This window comes from Coffea arabica, chromosome 8e (assembly GCF_036785885.1).
Source record: "Coffea arabica cultivar ET-39 chromosome 8e, Coffea Arabica ET-39 HiFi, whole genome shotgun sequence".
Classification (NCBI taxonomy): Eukaryota; Viridiplantae; Streptophyta; class Magnoliopsida; order Gentianales; family Rubiaceae; genus Coffea; species Coffea arabica.
Genome location: NC_092324.1, coordinates 46,360,838 through 46,378,001, shown reverse-complemented (window position 1 = coordinate 46,378,001; position 17,164 = coordinate 46,360,838). Strand labels below are relative to the sequence as shown.

The 17,164-nt window shown below is 36.9% G+C and overlaps 2 protein-coding genes across 5 annotated transcripts; one reads left to right on the top strand and one right to left on the bottom strand.

The window, feature by feature from the left end:
* Positions 1 to 78: 78 nt before the first annotated feature.
* Positions 79 to 5,111, top strand: LOC113702788 (uncharacterized). The gene is made up of 10 exons (XM_027223926.2): positions 79 to 342; positions 1,558 to 1,640; positions 1,719 to 1,796; positions 1,927 to 2,039; positions 2,135 to 2,203; positions 2,413 to 2,514; positions 2,608 to 3,148; positions 3,910 to 4,115; positions 4,235 to 4,398; positions 4,751 to 5,111. The coding sequence occupies exons 1-10, from the start codon at positions 212 to 214 to the stop codon at positions 4,884 to 4,886; spliced, it is 1,623 nt and encodes a 540-aa protein (XP_027079727.1). The 5' UTR covers positions 79 to 211; the 3' UTR covers positions 4,887 to 5,111.
* Positions 5,112 to 7,364: 2,253 nt separating this feature from the next.
* On the bottom strand, positions 7,365 to 16,507 carry LOC113702961 (NADP-dependent malic enzyme). 4 transcript variants are annotated; one of them, XM_027224150.2, is made up of 20 exons: positions 16,410 to 16,507; positions 14,612 to 14,833; positions 13,001 to 13,121; positions 12,822 to 12,896; positions 12,030 to 12,181; positions 11,789 to 11,894; positions 11,568 to 11,633; positions 11,056 to 11,151; positions 10,862 to 10,933; positions 10,627 to 10,710; positions 10,451 to 10,549; positions 9,486 to 9,533; positions 9,359 to 9,412; positions 9,137 to 9,235; positions 8,950 to 9,039; positions 8,767 to 8,844; positions 8,589 to 8,663; positions 8,414 to 8,504; positions 7,896 to 8,024; positions 7,365 to 7,806 (listed from the first exon to the last, which is right to left on the bottom strand). In XM_027224150.2, the coding sequence occupies exons 1-20, from the start codon at positions 16,427 to 16,429 to the stop codon at positions 7,718 to 7,720; spliced, it is 1,866 nt and encodes a 621-aa protein (XP_027079951.1). In that variant the 5' UTR covers positions 16,430 to 16,507; the 3' UTR covers positions 7,365 to 7,717. The 4 variants fall into 4 exon arrangements, with proteins under 4 accessions (XP_027079951.1, XP_027079950.1, XP_027079952.1 ...); XM_027224149.2 differs by lacking the exon at positions 16,410 to 16,507 and adding an exon at positions 15,139 to 15,310 and having other exon boundaries at positions 14,612 to 14,817; XM_027224151.2 differs by lacking the exon at positions 16,410 to 16,507 and adding an exon at positions 15,139 to 15,281.
* Positions 16,508 to 17,164: the final 657 nt, after the last annotated feature.

Below are 17,164 nucleotides of genomic sequence, written 5' to 3'. Positions count from 1 at the left end.
CAATTTTTGATGGAGTACCCTTCTCATCTGGCCTTCACTCATGACGTAAGCGAACATGACCTCACATAGTCACGCACTCACCCACCAATTGCCACACACTTACACAGTAGCAGATATAACTGCGTGTGTTTCTAATAGCGGGTGTCTGAACCCCGAAGAAAATTGACCTATTGAAGTAACTAAAAAGAGGAAAAAAAAAGAGAGAGAGAAAATGGATGAGGAGAGAATTCTAGAGAGAGAAAGGTACCAAATCGAACAAATACGACAGCTTGAATTGGAGGAATTGCAGGTGGAAGAAGTCGACTCCGATGACTCCGACGACGACAGCTCATCGGAGAACAAGTATGTTTGCTTAATTTACACGTTTTCGACTTATTACTTTGTTTTACCTTTTTTTTTCCTCATTTCAGTTTTTTTGTTGAATTTGTGTTGAATGTAGATGTATATATTGAAATTCTGGGCATGAAACACCAAATCGGTTTGGATAATATGACTGTTTTTGCTTAATTGCAGTTCCGAAACCCTTGATTTTTTTACAAGGGTTTAAGAATCTTCTCTTTTTGTGGTAATTTTTCGGTTTAAAGTCCAAAAAATGTTTCGGTTTAGTATACTAGTACGGATACAAATTCCACGTATATATGCATATTTTTCTGTCTTTGCCTGTGGCGAATTTGGTTTCAGTTTTAGATGCTAGCCTGCTGTGGGATCACCATGTGACTCAGATAAATTCGAAAAGGAATTAAGTTTTATTTAGGTTTTTGTTAGCTCGAGATGGTTTTGGCACATGTTTCTGATGTATTTACAGCTTGGAGGTGACTTACAAATATGTTATGGGTACCCATGAAATTTGATTTATCTAAGGGACAGGGATTTGTCAAATGGTAAGGAACAGGTTGTAGATAGACGTGACGGAGCTAGCATTTCTTATCAGTCTTGTACTCTTTTGTGATGAACTTTTCTGTTGGTTTCCATTTCACATTGCTTATATATTCTGTATCTATGTCATATTCGCAGCTTTAAGACTCAGAATTGAAATTTGCAAGCTATTTGCAATTTCACCTGGTACTTTTAAACGTCTCCATTTGGGATTTTGGATCAACTTAAGAGATGATAGCGTAGTTTTCTGAAGTTATCTAAGGACATTTTCCTTCCTTTTTATGTGCTGTGCTAAGGTTGGAATCCCTCAACCTCACCCCCAAGAACCACAAGTATAAGAGGCTGTATGAGAGGAAATGTATTCATGTTCAGCTATGTGTGTGTGATCCTGCCCTTGAGTTTTTCATGTTAAAAAATTACTTAGGGTGAAGACTTAGGTATGTTATCAACAGCTGAGTTCAAGATGGTTTGGTGTGTAAAGTTGATGAGAAATTAAACAAATGCAAGAAAATTTATTGGATACTTTTGTCATTTCAGTTAGATATCAGCGATTCTGATTATTTTTTGGTGGATGAAGAAAATGTGGTTGTAGGATGTTGTCCTTGCTTTAGTTGAACCTACTTTTGTGTGTATCTGCAGCCACTGATTCTGTAATGAATTGGCTTTTTTGTTGTGGTTCAGTTATCGTACTTCTGGAGGAGCTTCAGCCTCTGGTGAATTTACTTATGACACCTCTTTGGTGGCTTTGCACTCTTACCTTGGTGGTAGGTCTTTCTTGGGGGTGTTAGGTGCTGCTTGTATTAAAGCTCTTCAAGATCTAACAGTTTGTAGTCCCTGAACAGATGTTGAGGACACCCACAACAGGCTTGCTTTTTTGGATGGTGGTGCTGTATTGAAACTTCCCATGTTCTATCTTGAAGGTATTTTTTGTCCTTCATTAATAGCCAGTTTTGCTGGTTCTTTCTTTCGAATTTTCATATCTCAGATGCCGGATTACATACTGTCTGTTGAAACCTCAGCTACTTACTTCCATTAATTCTATTTTCTCAGGGGTGGTTCTATTTCCGGAGGCCACACTTCCTCTTAGAGTTGTTCAGCCTCATTTTATTGCTGCTGTTGAACAAGCGATGACTCAAGTTGAAGCCCCTTATACCATAGGTGTGGTAAGTGGGCTGCTTGTGATGCTTCCAGTTCATGTTCCTTTGTCTAATACTTGTTTCACTTGTAAAGGAGCTTGGTTTTGCGGTATGCCTTTCAGGTTCGTCTTTACAGGGATTCTCCTGATTACCAGAGACCGAGATTTGCAATTATTGGGACCACAGCTGAGGTAGGGTGGCAGAAATCTTGTACATAGTTTTCCTATATGTGCTTTTAGATGCAGAGTAATTTTTCTTTTAATGGTTTCATTGCACAGGGTCTCTAGTTTGGGAAAGATAAGAAAGAAAGTAGGATAGTAACTCTCTCCTGGTTTCCTTAAAAGTTTTTTTTTTTCAAACAACTATGAGGCATGGAATCTTATTAGTGTTGTGTTTTTAGATTCGGCAATATCGCAGGCTGGAAGATGGCTCAGTGAATGTTCTTACACGTGGCCAACAGCGTTTTCGCCTGAGACGCTGCTGGATTGATGTGGAGGGTGCAGTAAGTGTATTAATGTGCTGAACAAGATGAAAATTGTATGAATCTTTTGGCTTCAATTGAAATATGATGTCGTGTTTTCTCTTCTGTAAATAGACATATGGGGAGGTTCAAATAATCCAAGAAGATTCACCATTGAGGACTCCACGTGAGGCTGTTGGACGGCTGGCACCACTTATGAACTTGCGAAGTAATATCTTTCAAAAACAACCTTTATACAGTCCTAGAGCTTGTCGGTTAGGAGATTGGGATGGAAATGATTCAGATGCAATGTCTGAAGAGTCTTTTGAGAGTGAACTTTCTTTGCTTGAGAGGGGATTGCATCAGTCTGCACTATTTTCGTCTTACCATACAATTCATGAGCCCACAAGTAGTGAGGATGAGAAACTTGATCCAGATGGAGAAGTGCATCAAGGGAGCTCTCGTTTGGACAACCTTCTGGGACCATTGAGAGAATATAATAGTGGGAGAGATAGTGCTAAAAGTGCTATTTCTGGTAATTCTGGTAATCTTTCATTTAAACGGATGAAAGCTGACAAGTGTGCCTTAGACCGGCTACGTGAAGTTCCAAGAGCCTTCTGGCCCAATTGGGTTTATCATATGCATGATTCATATACCCTCGCCCAAAAGGCAGCAGGTTTGTCACTTTTATTCATCTAGAGTTACTGCTTTTAGCTGTACTAATATTTTTAACTTTCATTCTCTACCTCTTTAGCTATTTAGTAAAACATGCAGTAATGGTATTTAAAAGGTAAGGGAAACATTTTATACACTCCAGAAAAATGCTTCATATGCTTCATTTCATTTGTTTTATTGTTTAGGAATATGTGTTCTTGACTATCTCTCTCTCTCTCTCTCGATTGATGGATTTGTTGACTGTGAGGGGACTTTTTTGTCCTAAAAACGAGTAAAAAATGAAATGGAGTGTATGAAGCTTTTTCTTGGGGTGTATAAGTCATTACCCAAAGTATGGGTATTGATACTGATGGATTGCATGATAGATTCCAATTCGTGTTACATAAATCTGTTACTCATAGAGATTTTTTACTAGTCAGACGTTAACTCTTCAGATATTATGTCACGGATTTAGCATACTGCTCTTTTGGACAACCCTAAAATTTCTTGTTTGTCATGGATTTTGTTGATTCTTTCCTTTTGTTTTTCCTTAGGAGGGGCAGGGTAGGAAAGTTGGGGGGTTTCAAATTTGTACTTCTAGTTGAAGATTGGTTAATGCACAATTCTTTTTTAGCAGATATGAAAGGGATATATACTCTTAGGACATTAGGTTCCAATTAGAAATTGCGATCTGTACGAGTATTGCCTCATTGAATCCTGTTTTTTATTTATTTAACCAGAAAAAAAAAGAAGGCGCCCTTTAATGTTGATAATGTATTTCAGACAGGTGGAAACATATAGTTAAGGCACCAAGCATGGACGGGTTTGTGATGAAACCAGATCTTCTTTCCTTCCATATTGCCAGTAAGATTCCTGTGTCAGAATCACTGAGGCAGGAGCTTCTTGAGATTGATGGGATTTCATATAGACTGCGGCGGGAAATTGAGTTACTTGAGAGTTTTGATCGTGTTCGATGTAAAACTTGTGAGGTAATTTGGTATATATGGGAGCATATTTGAAGTTTTGCTCAAATTTATGCAGTATTGTTTAACTTGAAATTATGGCCTTATTATTTACTGATACTGTCTCCACTTTTTGCCCCTTTTAGAACCTCATTGCCAGGCGAAGTGACATGCTGGTTATGTCCAGTGATGGTCCTCTTGGTGCTTATGTAAATGCACATGGTTATGTGCATGAAGTTATGACCCTTCATAAAGCTAATGGATTAGCAGTCATCGGAGCTCCAGTCAAAGAGCATAGCTGGTTTCCTGGGTAAGACTTCTTGCTTTGCTATCCTGTTGAAGTTAAATTTCTCAACGTCAAGGAGATTATGATATTTTCATAAATTACTGTGATGTTAGTCACACATAACGCATCGAACTTGAAAAGCACTCTTTTTAAGTTGATTACTGCCTGATAGTTTGTAGCTGTTAGACAGCGGTGAATGGTCGCTTTTTTTCGCATGGCAATGACAAGACTGTTCTTACAAACTAAGGGTTCTTCTGCAGTAATTTCTAATATTATGTCTAGGCTATGATGTCTTGGCTTTGAAGCATCTATTTTGTATTTAGTGATTGTAGTCTTTTAGATGTAATTTGATGCTGATAAGATAATCTTTCCGCAGGTATGCATGGTCTATTGCCGAATGTGCAACTTGTGAATCCCAAATGGGTTGGCTTTTTACAGCCACAAAGAAGAAGTTGAAGCCTAGGTCGTTTTGGGGCATTAGGAGCTCCCAAGTTGCTGATGACACGCGATGAGAGTTACATGATTAATGTGCCTTATATAATATAAGTCAATCTGTATATAAAAGTATTCTGCTATATGTTCTTGGTATAGAGCAGTTATTGTTCCATATTAAGTGTTTTAGATGGAAACGATGCTGTCGGTTGTAATACGAGTTTAAGATTGTGGATCCCAAATTCCTGCTCGAGTTGCTACGGACCACACTTCTGCGTGCCTTTTATATTGTCATTTTCCTGGTATGTTCTTGCTGCTGAGTGTACTCCCTGCATGCTATTGGTATGTCAATAATGTTACGATGTTATGGCAGAGAGACCAGGTAACGTCCGGTTAATGTCGTCCAGGATTCTTAACTGGATTTCTTGAGATGGTTACGTCTTTGTAGGACTCTTCAGAGAACACACGGGTACGGTAAGGACAGAACAAAAAAAATTTTTTTTTTCTTTTTTTGGGCTTTTAAAGTACAAGATGACCTTGATCAAGCTAACTTCTTGCTCCCTCCTCAGCCCTCGGACTCGCACTGGCATTAGAGAAAACAAGGACAATCTGTAACATGCATAGTTACAGCAACAGAAAAAGGAATACCAAACGAGACTTGAACTTACAAGTTCAGAAGCATAATAATAAACGTTTCTCTGAACCTATAAAAATTTTTGTTTTCTTAAAACTGAACAAGAAACACTACTATTGCTAGTTTACTCCAAAATTCTTCCCAGAGATGGCACATATAGCAGAAATTCCTCAGAAAAAAAGACAAGCAAACTGAGAGTCAAACCGCAATCAGAGAAAACAAGGGCAAGAAAAGGTGGAGAAAAAGATAGATCCTTAAAGTGCAAGATGATCTCATCCATCTACAAGCCGCATCTTGCTCCTTCCCCAGCCCATATATTCTGAAGTTATAGAAACAAGGAGTATTGGCATTGTATACAACCATATTGATTGAATGGGCAAAATATACTTCCGACTCTTTGTTTACTCGTAGTTATTTAGATTAAATGGTTTTGCAGAATACAGCCATATTGATTAACTCACAGGGCAATCACCACTTTTCTCATCTGTGTGAACAAACTGAGGACCTATTCTATGCGAGTATCATAACACATTATGCACAGGATCTGCCCTTTCCTTTGCTGTTGACTAATGAATAAATATAGGTGATATTACGCTTGTACATTCCTACAAAAATAAAAATAACAACTTTTGGTTATATGTATTTTCGTAAAAATTAGACTTTGTTGCCCTCAAGATTTTAGAAATCCTTTTATATCCCCTTAAAACATCAAATTAATTTTTTTTCTTATATCCTTGTAAATATTAGATTTTGCCCTTCAAGGCTTTTACACCAGTACAAGGATGTCCTTGAAAATACTTCTTGAACCTCTGCTTTCTCCACCAATGCTTTACAAAAATAGGTTGCACCCTTCATTCTTATCTTTAGGCCTTGGCTCTGTCTAGAGGTGCATTCTTAGTTTCACTTCTCACACCTATAAATCAGTTACTTGAAATCAGGTCAGTTCGGTTGACCTTAGGTCAAATTGTTGTTGGATCCCTCAAGTTTGAGAAAACTAGAGTCAAGCCCTTTGACTCCAACGCTATAGGCTATAATTGAGTATTTGGGAGATGGGATTTCTCAAAAAGTTCTTTTCTCAAAATTCCAAGTTCAGGCACCCTACAATTTGTTCTCCCTCCTTCCCTACATGCTAAACTTGAGCGAACGAACCAAAAAAAAAAATGCTTATTTAGATTTAGTTTAGCATCTGTTTGTTCGTAGATCATATGGTCAAAATTGAACCACATCACCTAATATGGTACTTTATTTTTTTATTTATAATTACACATTAAAGAACGTAATTAAATCTGGATGAAGTGATAATGATGTAATTCAATCTAAACAGATTGTGAATAATTGCTAAAATATATCTACGTAAGCATTTCCCCTACCAATATATTTAGATAGGTTTTAGCTTCTCCTGTAGCTCCACCTCCAATCTGCTGGCTTCATGGGCAACTTATTTAGCTGTTTCAGCAAGAAAAGAAATTAAAAGACGACTTTTTGAGCAGTTTCCTTGGCATGTGACACAATTAAGCTACAATCGGAGGATCTATTGTTATGAGAGGATTGTCTACAGATAGCTGCAATTACGTTCATTGACCATCAGAGCACTAGCGAATGCAGTTGTTATTTGCCATCTGATATGGCTTCGAGGTTCAAGCTATAGTTGAATATCATCGCAATATATGCTGACACCCTTCTTTGCAGGAGGGACCATCAATGAACAAGAATAAAATTCTTTCAAAAGCATGTCAGGATCAAGAACTGCATGTTGGAAAAGGATCTTGTTTCTCTGATCCCACAACAATTAATGTATACTATCCATGTGTTGTACTATATTCTTTCTAATATAATTGTGTTAACTATCTATACTAATACACGGACCAATTTCAGATAAAAAATGAGAAGTTTAATGTGTCGGGCAAAATTGGAAAGAGGAACAGGAAGCTGAATACTAGTACCTCTCATTTTCTTTTGTTTAGGGTACAAACACTTTATATAACATCAGTGCTGCTAGCAACAAACCATTAAACACTAATGATCCACCTAAAAGAGTAATGAATAAGCATTGATCTGGGTTCATTTTTCTAAACAGAGTCAGAGAAGTAATTCCATGACTAGAAACAACTACAAATTGAACTGTCAAAATTTCTTCTGCTCATAGTATGAATCAGCCACTGTGTTGAATGTAAACTCTAAAACGAATTGCTGCATATTTATGCTTAAGGACGTAGAGGCCAACATTAATGACTAGTTTCCCACCAGCAAACTCCAAAGGAAGCAGGATTTCTGAGATCAGCGATATTGGCGGTAGACTGGAGTGTACATGCAGCTCTCTGCATATTTAACGAGATCCTGAGGGCGAGGGAGACGGGTAGCCAGACCTGAGAGGCATGAGCAGATAATAGTTTTAGAACACTTAAGTTTAGGATAATATTCCTAGCTTAGGTAGAACCAAAAACGAGGAGCTCACCAAGTTCATAAGCCTTTGCTGCTACATTAGCTGCAATATGTGCTGATATCTTTCTAATATTAGAGAATGGTGGATAGATAAGACCCTTCTCATAGTTTTCCTCTGTAACTTGACCAGCCAAAGCTTCCGCTGTTGTAATAAGATGAAAAGGTTTCACCAGAGTTAAATCATATACATTCATTTGTATACAAAAATCTGTTTACAGAAATGAGCAGGTCAGTTGTTTTTCTGGTTATCGTTTCCTTCTATTATGTACATCAGTTAATTTCTTAAGCTCATGAAGCACTCCAGAATTGCTTACGACAGTGGGCTAAAGCATGTGTGCGGCTATCCATCTATGGGGCATTTGATCTTGACTAGTACCTTGAATGCTTTATGCTCGTCTATATGGCAAAATTTCTCAAATTCAAGGTGGGACATTAGTGCCCAGTAATTTTCTACCATGTCCAACTTTTAATGCTGAAATGATATTTCATACAAAAAAATGGAAATTATCAATCACATGTTACAATACTTACAAGCTGCCAACAAGAGGTCATCATGCACACGTATTGTACCAGACATTATAATGCCTAAGCCAAATCCAGGGAAAATGTATGCATTATTTGCCTGCACAAATCAAGAAAAGAATCAAAGTAGGCCTTAAAACTTGTGGCTATGAAACTAACCACCATTATTGGTATAAACAAGCACCTGGCCAGGGATAAAAACTTTGCCATCATATTTGACAGGATCAAATGGGCTTCCACTAGCAAAGATAGCACGTCCCTGCAGGTTGCAGTATTGCATGGGGACACTTAAAATATTACATTTCTAAGGCAAGGTTTTGTACACAAAAAATTCATAAATATTGGGTTAAAATTCTATTTACCTCAGTCCATGTATAAGCTTCTTCAGCAGTACACTCGGATTGTGAAGTTGGGTTAGATAGAGCAAGAATGAGAGGTTTCTGACAATCATATGATGTAATGAGCTCCATATTTTGAGAACAAATTAAGGACTTGTGGTGTATCTCTTCATTTAAGTGCATGAGAGAGAGAGAGAGAGAGAGAACCTCATTCAGAGCTGCCATAGCCTCCACAACTTCCTTGGTAAATGTTTTTCCTACACCTGAAGTTCCTATCAGAACTGATGGTTTTATAGCCTGAGAAATGGAGGATAAAATGAAAAAACCAAGAAAGAATGCACTTTGAGATATTCGACTGTGATATCATAGCTTAAGCAGATATAAAACTCCACACCTTCACAGCATCTACAAGCTCCTTAATGGGTTCATGCTCATGAGCCCAGGGCTGCTTGAAATGCTGAATGGATTCCTTACGAGAGCTAACAATCAGTCCCTATCAAGCAAGTCAGGAAACCGTGAGCTGCAGCCGGAAATATGGCAAGGTTACCTGATACTCAGGATCGTATTATAGGAGTCAAATAGTCACAAGCATCAAACTTGATTGTGACCCTGATACCTTTGAGTCAACGAGCCAAATCTTCTTGCGGGCCTCTTCCACTGGAGCTTTTGTCTGCCAAAGCAAACACCCTCAATCAGACACCATCGAATATGTGCAGAAGAGCATGTTTGTAGCTAATCAGTACCTTCTTAGATACTTCTAGTGCTATGAGCTCTGCTATACCAGTTCCAGCCTGTAGAAAGCAGATGGAGAGTTCAGAAACGATATAAAGAGAGAGAGAGAGAGAGAGGCCATGGAGATGGAATAAACTAATATGCATACTTGCACTAATGCTTAAGATATGAATTTGCAGCCAATGGCAGATTCAGAGTGGTGAAAGCAAGAGGCAACTCTCCAAGCGTCCCCCTCTAAGGCCCTTTATTCTAGAAACCTCATAAATTGAACCCTTTGCTCTCATTATTGAGTTCATCGACAATTTATTTCACTAATTAGTGATTTAGTGTGTATCAGAAAGATGATGATCTGCTGGAAAAAGGCAAGTTTATTGTACATTGAAGTGCTATTTATCTGCCAAAGTATAAAAAGACAATCAAAGTATATTATCATTGTCACATAACCTAGTAAACAAACATCGAGAGTTTATGGCATCAAATTTCCTATCAACTTTCAGAGAGAATTTTCCAATGCTAATACAATGATATATTTATTAAGAAGAAGAAAAAGAAGATGACGATGATGATGATGATGGAAATTTACCGGGTTTAAAAATGTTGAGGAACAGAATAAAGAGTGTAGCATCACTCGTGGAATTTATCAAGACGAAAAGATAAAGTAATGTACTGAACAATGGATTAGATGTTGCTCTCAGTGTCCAAAGATGTAATGCGCATTAGCATGCTGAACACTTCTGAACAAGATGTGCCAATCTAATAGATATTGCTCTCAGGGGCCAAAGATTTAATGCACATCAGCATGCTGAACAGTTCTGAACAAGATGTGCCAATCTCATAGCAAGATACTTATTACTCTCCGCCCAACATGAGTCACTATTGAAGTGCAGATATCCCTATACCCCCACGTAAGATGCTGAACTCTACAAAAAGCGATGCAATTCCTGTGCAAAATAAGTAAAATGCAAGTAACTATCACCTCTCCAGCACCCAAAAATAAGAAAGTATGGTCAGCCAAAGCTCCTCCCACTAATCTTAAAGCGGCAACAAGTCCTGCCAGAACAACAGAGGCGGTACCCTGCACAAGAACAAGATTTAAAATCCAGAAATGGATGAGTATAAAAGTTTCACCAGAAAAGAGAACCACAAATTTACCTGTATATCATCATTGAATACAAGATGAGTTGTCCCATACTTTTTGAGCAGCTCAAATGCATTATGATTTGCAAAATCTTCAAACTGGCAAATTAAAGCAATATTCAGGAGAATGATGGATCCAAGTGCTCTAGCTCAGTAGTACCAAATTGTACTAAGTTAAAGCAGCACAGACAGGGATGATACTCATAATACAGACTGTATTGGGAGCAAAGAAAAGCAAGTTTAAACAAACCTGTACAAGGACTTTCTCCCCATAGTTTTGCTTAACTGCAGACATGAACTCATCCAGAAGCTCAGCATATTCCTGTAAGACCAAACAACAAACCACCTCATACTAAGAAAAAAACAAGACAATTGACAAAGACTTGATTTCTATGCTCTTCACTTGAATACCAAATGTTCAGAAAGGAAAACAAATCACCACACCTGCCCAGTTGCCCTCCTTTGCCTGAGTCCAATATAGAACTCATCCTCCAGCAAGTGCTTATTATTTGTGCCAACATCAATTGTTACAGGCAGGCACTGTTAAATAACAAGAAAATGTTACACTGCCACACCCATAAAATTCAAATCCTCATCCTGTAGGGAAGGGGATATGAAAATTACTTTCCTTCCCAACTTGCTCATAAAAATTGAAGTGCTAGTTGCAGAAGTAAATGGCATGCCAACAGTAATGGATATCCAAAACATCAAAATCATGCATGCTAAATATGGTCATGTTAAATAAACTTTCTGATCAACTAAACAGATATCTTTTATTACAAGTAAAATACTTTGCTGACAACTTTCTTTCTTTTTTCTTTCTTTTTTTTTTCTTTTTTTGTTTGTAGAACCAACATGAGGACAACTTTATTGAATATCAAGTAAAAAAGAATAAGAAATCCCAACAACTTGAGTAGAATCTTCACGTAGAAAAAAAAGGTTATGGTAACACTTACTACCGAAGGACGAACTCCTCCAAGGGCTGTGTAAAGAGAAAGCTTTCCAACGGGAATACCCATTCCCTGCAACAGTTTCCATAATTTGGTCAATCATATCAACAATTAACTGAGGGCACAAAAAAATAGTGAGTGAACCTAGATTAAAAGCAGATTTCCTTCTCAATAAGCTATACTGCTTATGATTTGATTCCAAAGCACAGGGACAGGAAAAAGTTTACCTGGCAGCCAAGATCCCCAAGCCCTAATATTCGCTCACCATCAGTCACGACAATAACTTGGATACTCCTCTCAGGCCAATTTTTCAATACTTCAAAAATTTTTCCCCTAAAAATTAGCAGTAATATAAGCAAGTTACTTAAACAAAAACAATCTTAAAAGCCAAAGCTTCGGTCTCACCAAATCAAAAGAACTTTGATAATTTATGCCAAAGAAAACCGAAGGAGAGGAAGCAGACAGTACTTCTCTTTTAAGCTGATGTAAAGACCCTGTGGACGTCTGAAAATGCTGCCATACTTCTGACAAGCCTCACCAACTACTGGGGTGTAAACAACAGGTAAAAGCTCTTCAACATGGTCGATGAGAAGCTTATAGAACAGCCTCTCATTTCTTTCCTGCAAAATTGAGCAAAACACATAAGTAAACTAGGCAATGCTGCGAGAACCATAACTATTTTCAGCAATCACCATCATGAACTACTAAAGTCAAAGATCTTGTTACAGTCAACACCAATCCAAACTTTGTGTATTAGCAAATCTTTGCACACTAATAGAATGCTTGAAGAGTACAGTATGGAGTAATAAGAAAGAACACAAAATCTTTTTAGTCATTTACTGCAGATTAAGTACTCTACCAAATCAAACCAGGCTGCTCAACTAATCCTATAGTTGTTTCATCAAATTTACCATGAACAAATTTATGTCCAACTCCCATAAATTGAACATAGAGTATTTTTACATTTCTTTCCTAGAATTTTGGAGAAAAAAAATGCTTGACCATGCTAGCTGTTACTTGTCCAGCGAAAAGGTTAGACAAAGATAATTCTGAACTTCATGTCCTGCCCAGCTTTAGCTAGTTATTGCATTCTGCTAAAAAACAGAACAGACCATTTTGCGGAGCTAGTCAAATTTATTGACAAACTTATCCCAAACTTATGCAGGTAACATGTGCTTAAGTATTAGGATGAGTTTTAGTTTGACTAAGTTAAACTGTTTCCTGAGTCTATTACTATAATTTTTATAGAGGGGCACATACCTGGAGATCCATCATAGCCATGTACCTATGGAGGGGAACTTGATATTGGCGAAGAGTGTGCATCAATCTCTTCTCCTGATTAAAAATCAATATACCAATATTAATAAGGATTTTCCATTTTGTGCAGGGCAAAATAAATTGTAGAAACTTTATTGAATTCAGCAAGGCCTTGAGGCAACCTGATGTTCCTGAGACAGTATAACTGGAGGTAGAAGACCACGCAAGTAATGAGCATCTCTTTCTGCTTCAGTGAAGGCAAGACCTTTGTTGTAGCGTGGGTCTCGCAACAAACTATGACCACTGCATCACAAAAGATAATAATCCTCAACTCAGGCTCAGAGAACCATGAAAAATCTCCCATTGATTTCACAGCTTTTTCATGTAAATGCTAACTAAGCAATCATTTATTGAACTCCTTGACTATGGGTATAGATACGTGAAAGAATGACTAATAACATAACGACAAAGCAACTCAACCCAATGCCCTAAATACTGCAAGCAACTATATCAAAAGACTGATGCTTGCAAAACCAGAATAAACATAAAGGCAAAAATAAATAGGTTAGTTATTTAAACATTAATATGTTTCATCCAAATTACGGAAATATTGGTAGTTTTATTTAGCTTCCATAAATGCAGAAACCCATCAAAATTAAAATTGACTCTGAAAAGTTTGACTTCTCTTTGTTCACACCCAACACCAGCATACAAGAATGTAAGCAAACTCTTTCTGACTCCTCCGGGTTGAAATCAATGAATATCTTAATATTGCCTGTCAATTTATAGTGATTGGCAATTATGGCAGAAAGTAAAATCATTGGATTGAACAAACTGCAAATCTTGCTACTAGAATACCGGTGTCCTTAGGATTGACATTGGTGAATTTGAACACATCATCAAGGGCACCAAAAAAGATATACAGTTGCTGAGGGATTGAGTGCATTGCCTCAGCAAGTATTTGAACAGACCACTCACCTTGATATATTCTTATTCTATTCCCTATCAAATAGAAGAATACTCTATGTCATGCATAACTCTCGAAGAAGTTCTGGAACTAAATGTCCAGATTATGATGAAGTAAATAAATTTAGAATGAGTGGACTAAAATGAACAAGACTGTTGCTGATACTTTTGTCTTAGCCCCAGGGAAGAGTATGAGCAACGTGTATTTTTTATGAAAGGAGGAAGGCGTCTTCTTATCACAGAAGAGGCACACATTGCCGTAATATACAATAGCACAAGATTGGTAACAATCCACTCATCAGACCAATTGAGTCGGATGCAGAAGAAGAAGAAACATAAACTAGATAAGGGGACAAGGGGAAAAGCAAACTGGGCAAGGAAAGAAAGCGAGGTCAATTTCTAGGAAATGGAATTCTTAAGGTCAGAATCTTTAAAAATTGGCTTTTATTAAAAAAAATTGCTTTTATATCAATAAGACGTCAGAACTATGAAAAAACACGAAGGAAAAAATTATAAAGCTCCTTATATGTTATGTTTAACATTATTCCCCTGATCTTGTGAAAGCATGCTTAGTACAAATCAACATTTAAAAATATCAATCACAAATGAGCACTTCAGCATTAAAACAAAAGAGTCTATTCATATATCAAGATTATTACGAATATGTCGTAATCGGAATCAAGGGTTCCAACATCTAGTTATAAGAATCCAACTGAGCAATTTCATTATTGCAAGTTCAAAAATTACAACAGAATTTGACACTGAGCAGTTCAGACATTTGTGGATAACGTGGCAACAGTAAATCAGTTCAGACATTTGTGGATAACCTGGCGATAGTAAAACTCCAGGGGGTTAGAAGCTGATCCTCTGTGGCTCTATCCTCCCCATAGATATCCCCAACGCCACCACCAACTCCTCTTTCATCAGTCATATCGAGCACAGATTCCCCATTCCTCATCTCCTTCAATGTACTCTCCATCACTCCACTGATCTTTCTCTCTCGTCTTCTGATCAAACAACCAAATGCCTTTCTCTGCCAATGACAGAAACTAAACAAAACAACAAAGCCTAAAAATAACAAACAACCCACAAAAAAAAAACACGGAGTTTTCTTGAAAACAATAAAGATTGTCCCTTTGCAGAAAAAACTCAGGGAACACACCTTTTCTAAGCAACAGCAAAGAATAAAATGGCGCTGCTTGACAGCAAAGGCTTTGACACAATCCCACTTTTTATATATCAAAAAAAAGTGAACTCTTCCTATGTGGGCTTAAGTCAAAATTGAAAATTTCTGACAAATATGAACTAAAAGATAAAAAGAGAAAGAATTGATGGGATTTATATCGTCCATTACCAGAAAATGGGGGGTGTTGGCGTTGAATGAGAGCAGCATGGTGAAAGTTACGTGTGGACACAGGTTCTCCGCGTATTTGGAGAGAGAGAAATTCAGAGATTTCCACGTTTTCAGTGAGATCGATAGAGAATGTGATGAGAAGTGAAAATTAGTTAGCTGCCAAGTCCTGGAGACTGGAAGCTCTCTCTTCTTTCTGTTCTTTTCTTTCCTTGCTGCTATTTTGTATTCTTTTTTTTTCCCCAAGTACTAATTTTTTTTTTATTTTTTTAAGTGAGAGATCTCGAGACTTTGAATTCAAGACCTTCTACTTACAATTCTTTTTACCTAATCATGCAATCCAATCTTTCTCTATCTTAATTTGGCACATCTTCCCTATGCGTGCTTAATCAAAAAAAAGAAAAAAAAAGTTATCAATGAAAATTTATCAAATACCTACGTCCTATGCCTATATTTCGATTTTAATGTTTTATTAATTTTGTGTGAGCTCTTTGTACAATTTTATTCTTTGGTATAGGAGTAATATCAATGTTTAAGTGTCATTATTTGGGTAGTGGTTTGAATGCAAGTGACAAGTTTTTTTTTTTTTTTAACAATTGAGGCGTGCTTTCTACGGAGCAAATTTAACTTGTTTTTCAATATAGGGTTCGTATTTATATATAGGAAGTTATTAGTATATTATTTATCTTAATTATTTTCCAAGTCTTAGAAACTCGGACAGAAAGTATTTTCTTTTTTCAAGAATAAATAGGAGAAAGGAGGAGGAGGAAGGAGGGCAAAATTCTTGATTTATATACTATGTGCTTACTCTCTTTTCATTTAGATGGCTCTCGTTCAACCCCAAAAGTGCATTAGGACATATATACAATACTAATATTAATACCCACTTTTAGAACACAACGAAAACACTACCATTTTTTTCCCCATTTTCCACGGATTGAATTGAATGAAGATCCACCTAAAACGGTCACTTTATATATATATATAGTTTGGTTTCTAAACATAAAGAAATTAAAGCAACTAAAACAATTTTTAGTTTGGGAAAGTTTTTTTAACTTACAACATCTAACGTGTTTGAGATAGAAACTACAGATCAAATACAAAAATGTCACCAAGAAAGAACATGTGAACTGAAGTAGCAGCCCAAATTAAAAGAAATAAAGCTCGACTACCTCCAAAATGTTAGGTGCCTGTGCGCTAAAAGCATCTAATTTTTTTGGTAGATGAAATCATGAAAACATTCAACTCTCGTTCCTTCATTTATTTAGACGTACCTCTTGCTGGTTCTCTCCATCTTCGTCTTTAGATTCCACAAATAGCAGTAGATGTCTCTTAATTACCTGACAAAAGTCGTCCTTTCTTCTTTTTTTTCCTCTCTCTCTCTTAAATCTGAAAAAAAGAAACAACAACCAAAAGAAAAAACATGATGGGTTTGTCTAACTTTACTAGCATATCGAACTATACAGTGAATTCTTTTCTTTTCAACGAAGGCATTCCCATGCAAATCAATCAAGTTAGCTATTCTTTATTGTTTATTCTTTATTGAGAAGTGGTCGTGTGGCTTGCACGTGCCAAATAGTTGATTGCATCATGTTGGACTAAATCTCAAGTTAAGTCCTACCAATCCCTCCACATCATTTGCTCGTCTTGTTCTTTCTTTAGTCATTTTTTTTTCTAGATTTTGGATCACATGTATTGTCAATTCATGCTCATGCAATAATGCATATTTTTTTCTTTCTGATGAATTAGGTGATCTATTATGAGTAATTGGGGTCATGAGGAGCTAATATCGATCACATCACTTTTAGCTTTTGTCAAACGCATCATTAACCGAATTTTCCGTGTAATTGTGCACGAAGAGATCAAGTTGATGTGAAAGTTAAAACAATATCAATATTGGATCGTGCCCAGATTGGGATTCAAATCTTTTCTTCAAGTTTCATGTTAACTTTATTTTTTAATCCAGTTTCAATTGTTATTTTTAGAGTTTTTATGAAGACGTAAAAAGATGATTGAAAAACATGCACTG

Coding starts and splice junctions, on each gene's coding strand:
- LOC113702961 (XM_027224149.2), bottom strand. CDS start 15,177: ATGCTGCTCTCATTCAACGCCAACACCCCCCATTTTCTG. Junction 12,897..13,000: donor TACTGTCTCAGGAACATCAG/GTTGCCTCAAGG, acceptor ATTTTTAATCAG/GAGAAGAGATTGATGCACAC. Junction 7,807..7,895: donor AGCAAAGGCTTATGAACTTG/GTGAGCTCCTCG, acceptor CATGCCTCTCAG/GTCTGGCTACCCGTCTCCCT.
- LOC113702788 (XM_027223926.2), top strand. CDS start 212: ATGGATGAGGAGAGAATTCTAGAGAGAGAAAGGTACCAAATCGAACAA. Junction 343..1,557: donor GACAGCTCATCGGAGAACAA/GTATGTTTGCTT, acceptor GTTGTGGTTCAG/TTATCGTACTTCTGGAGGAG. Junction 4,399..4,750: donor GAGCATAGCTGGTTTCCTGG/GTAAGACTTCTT, acceptor ATCTTTCCGCAG/GTATGCATGGTCTATTGCCG.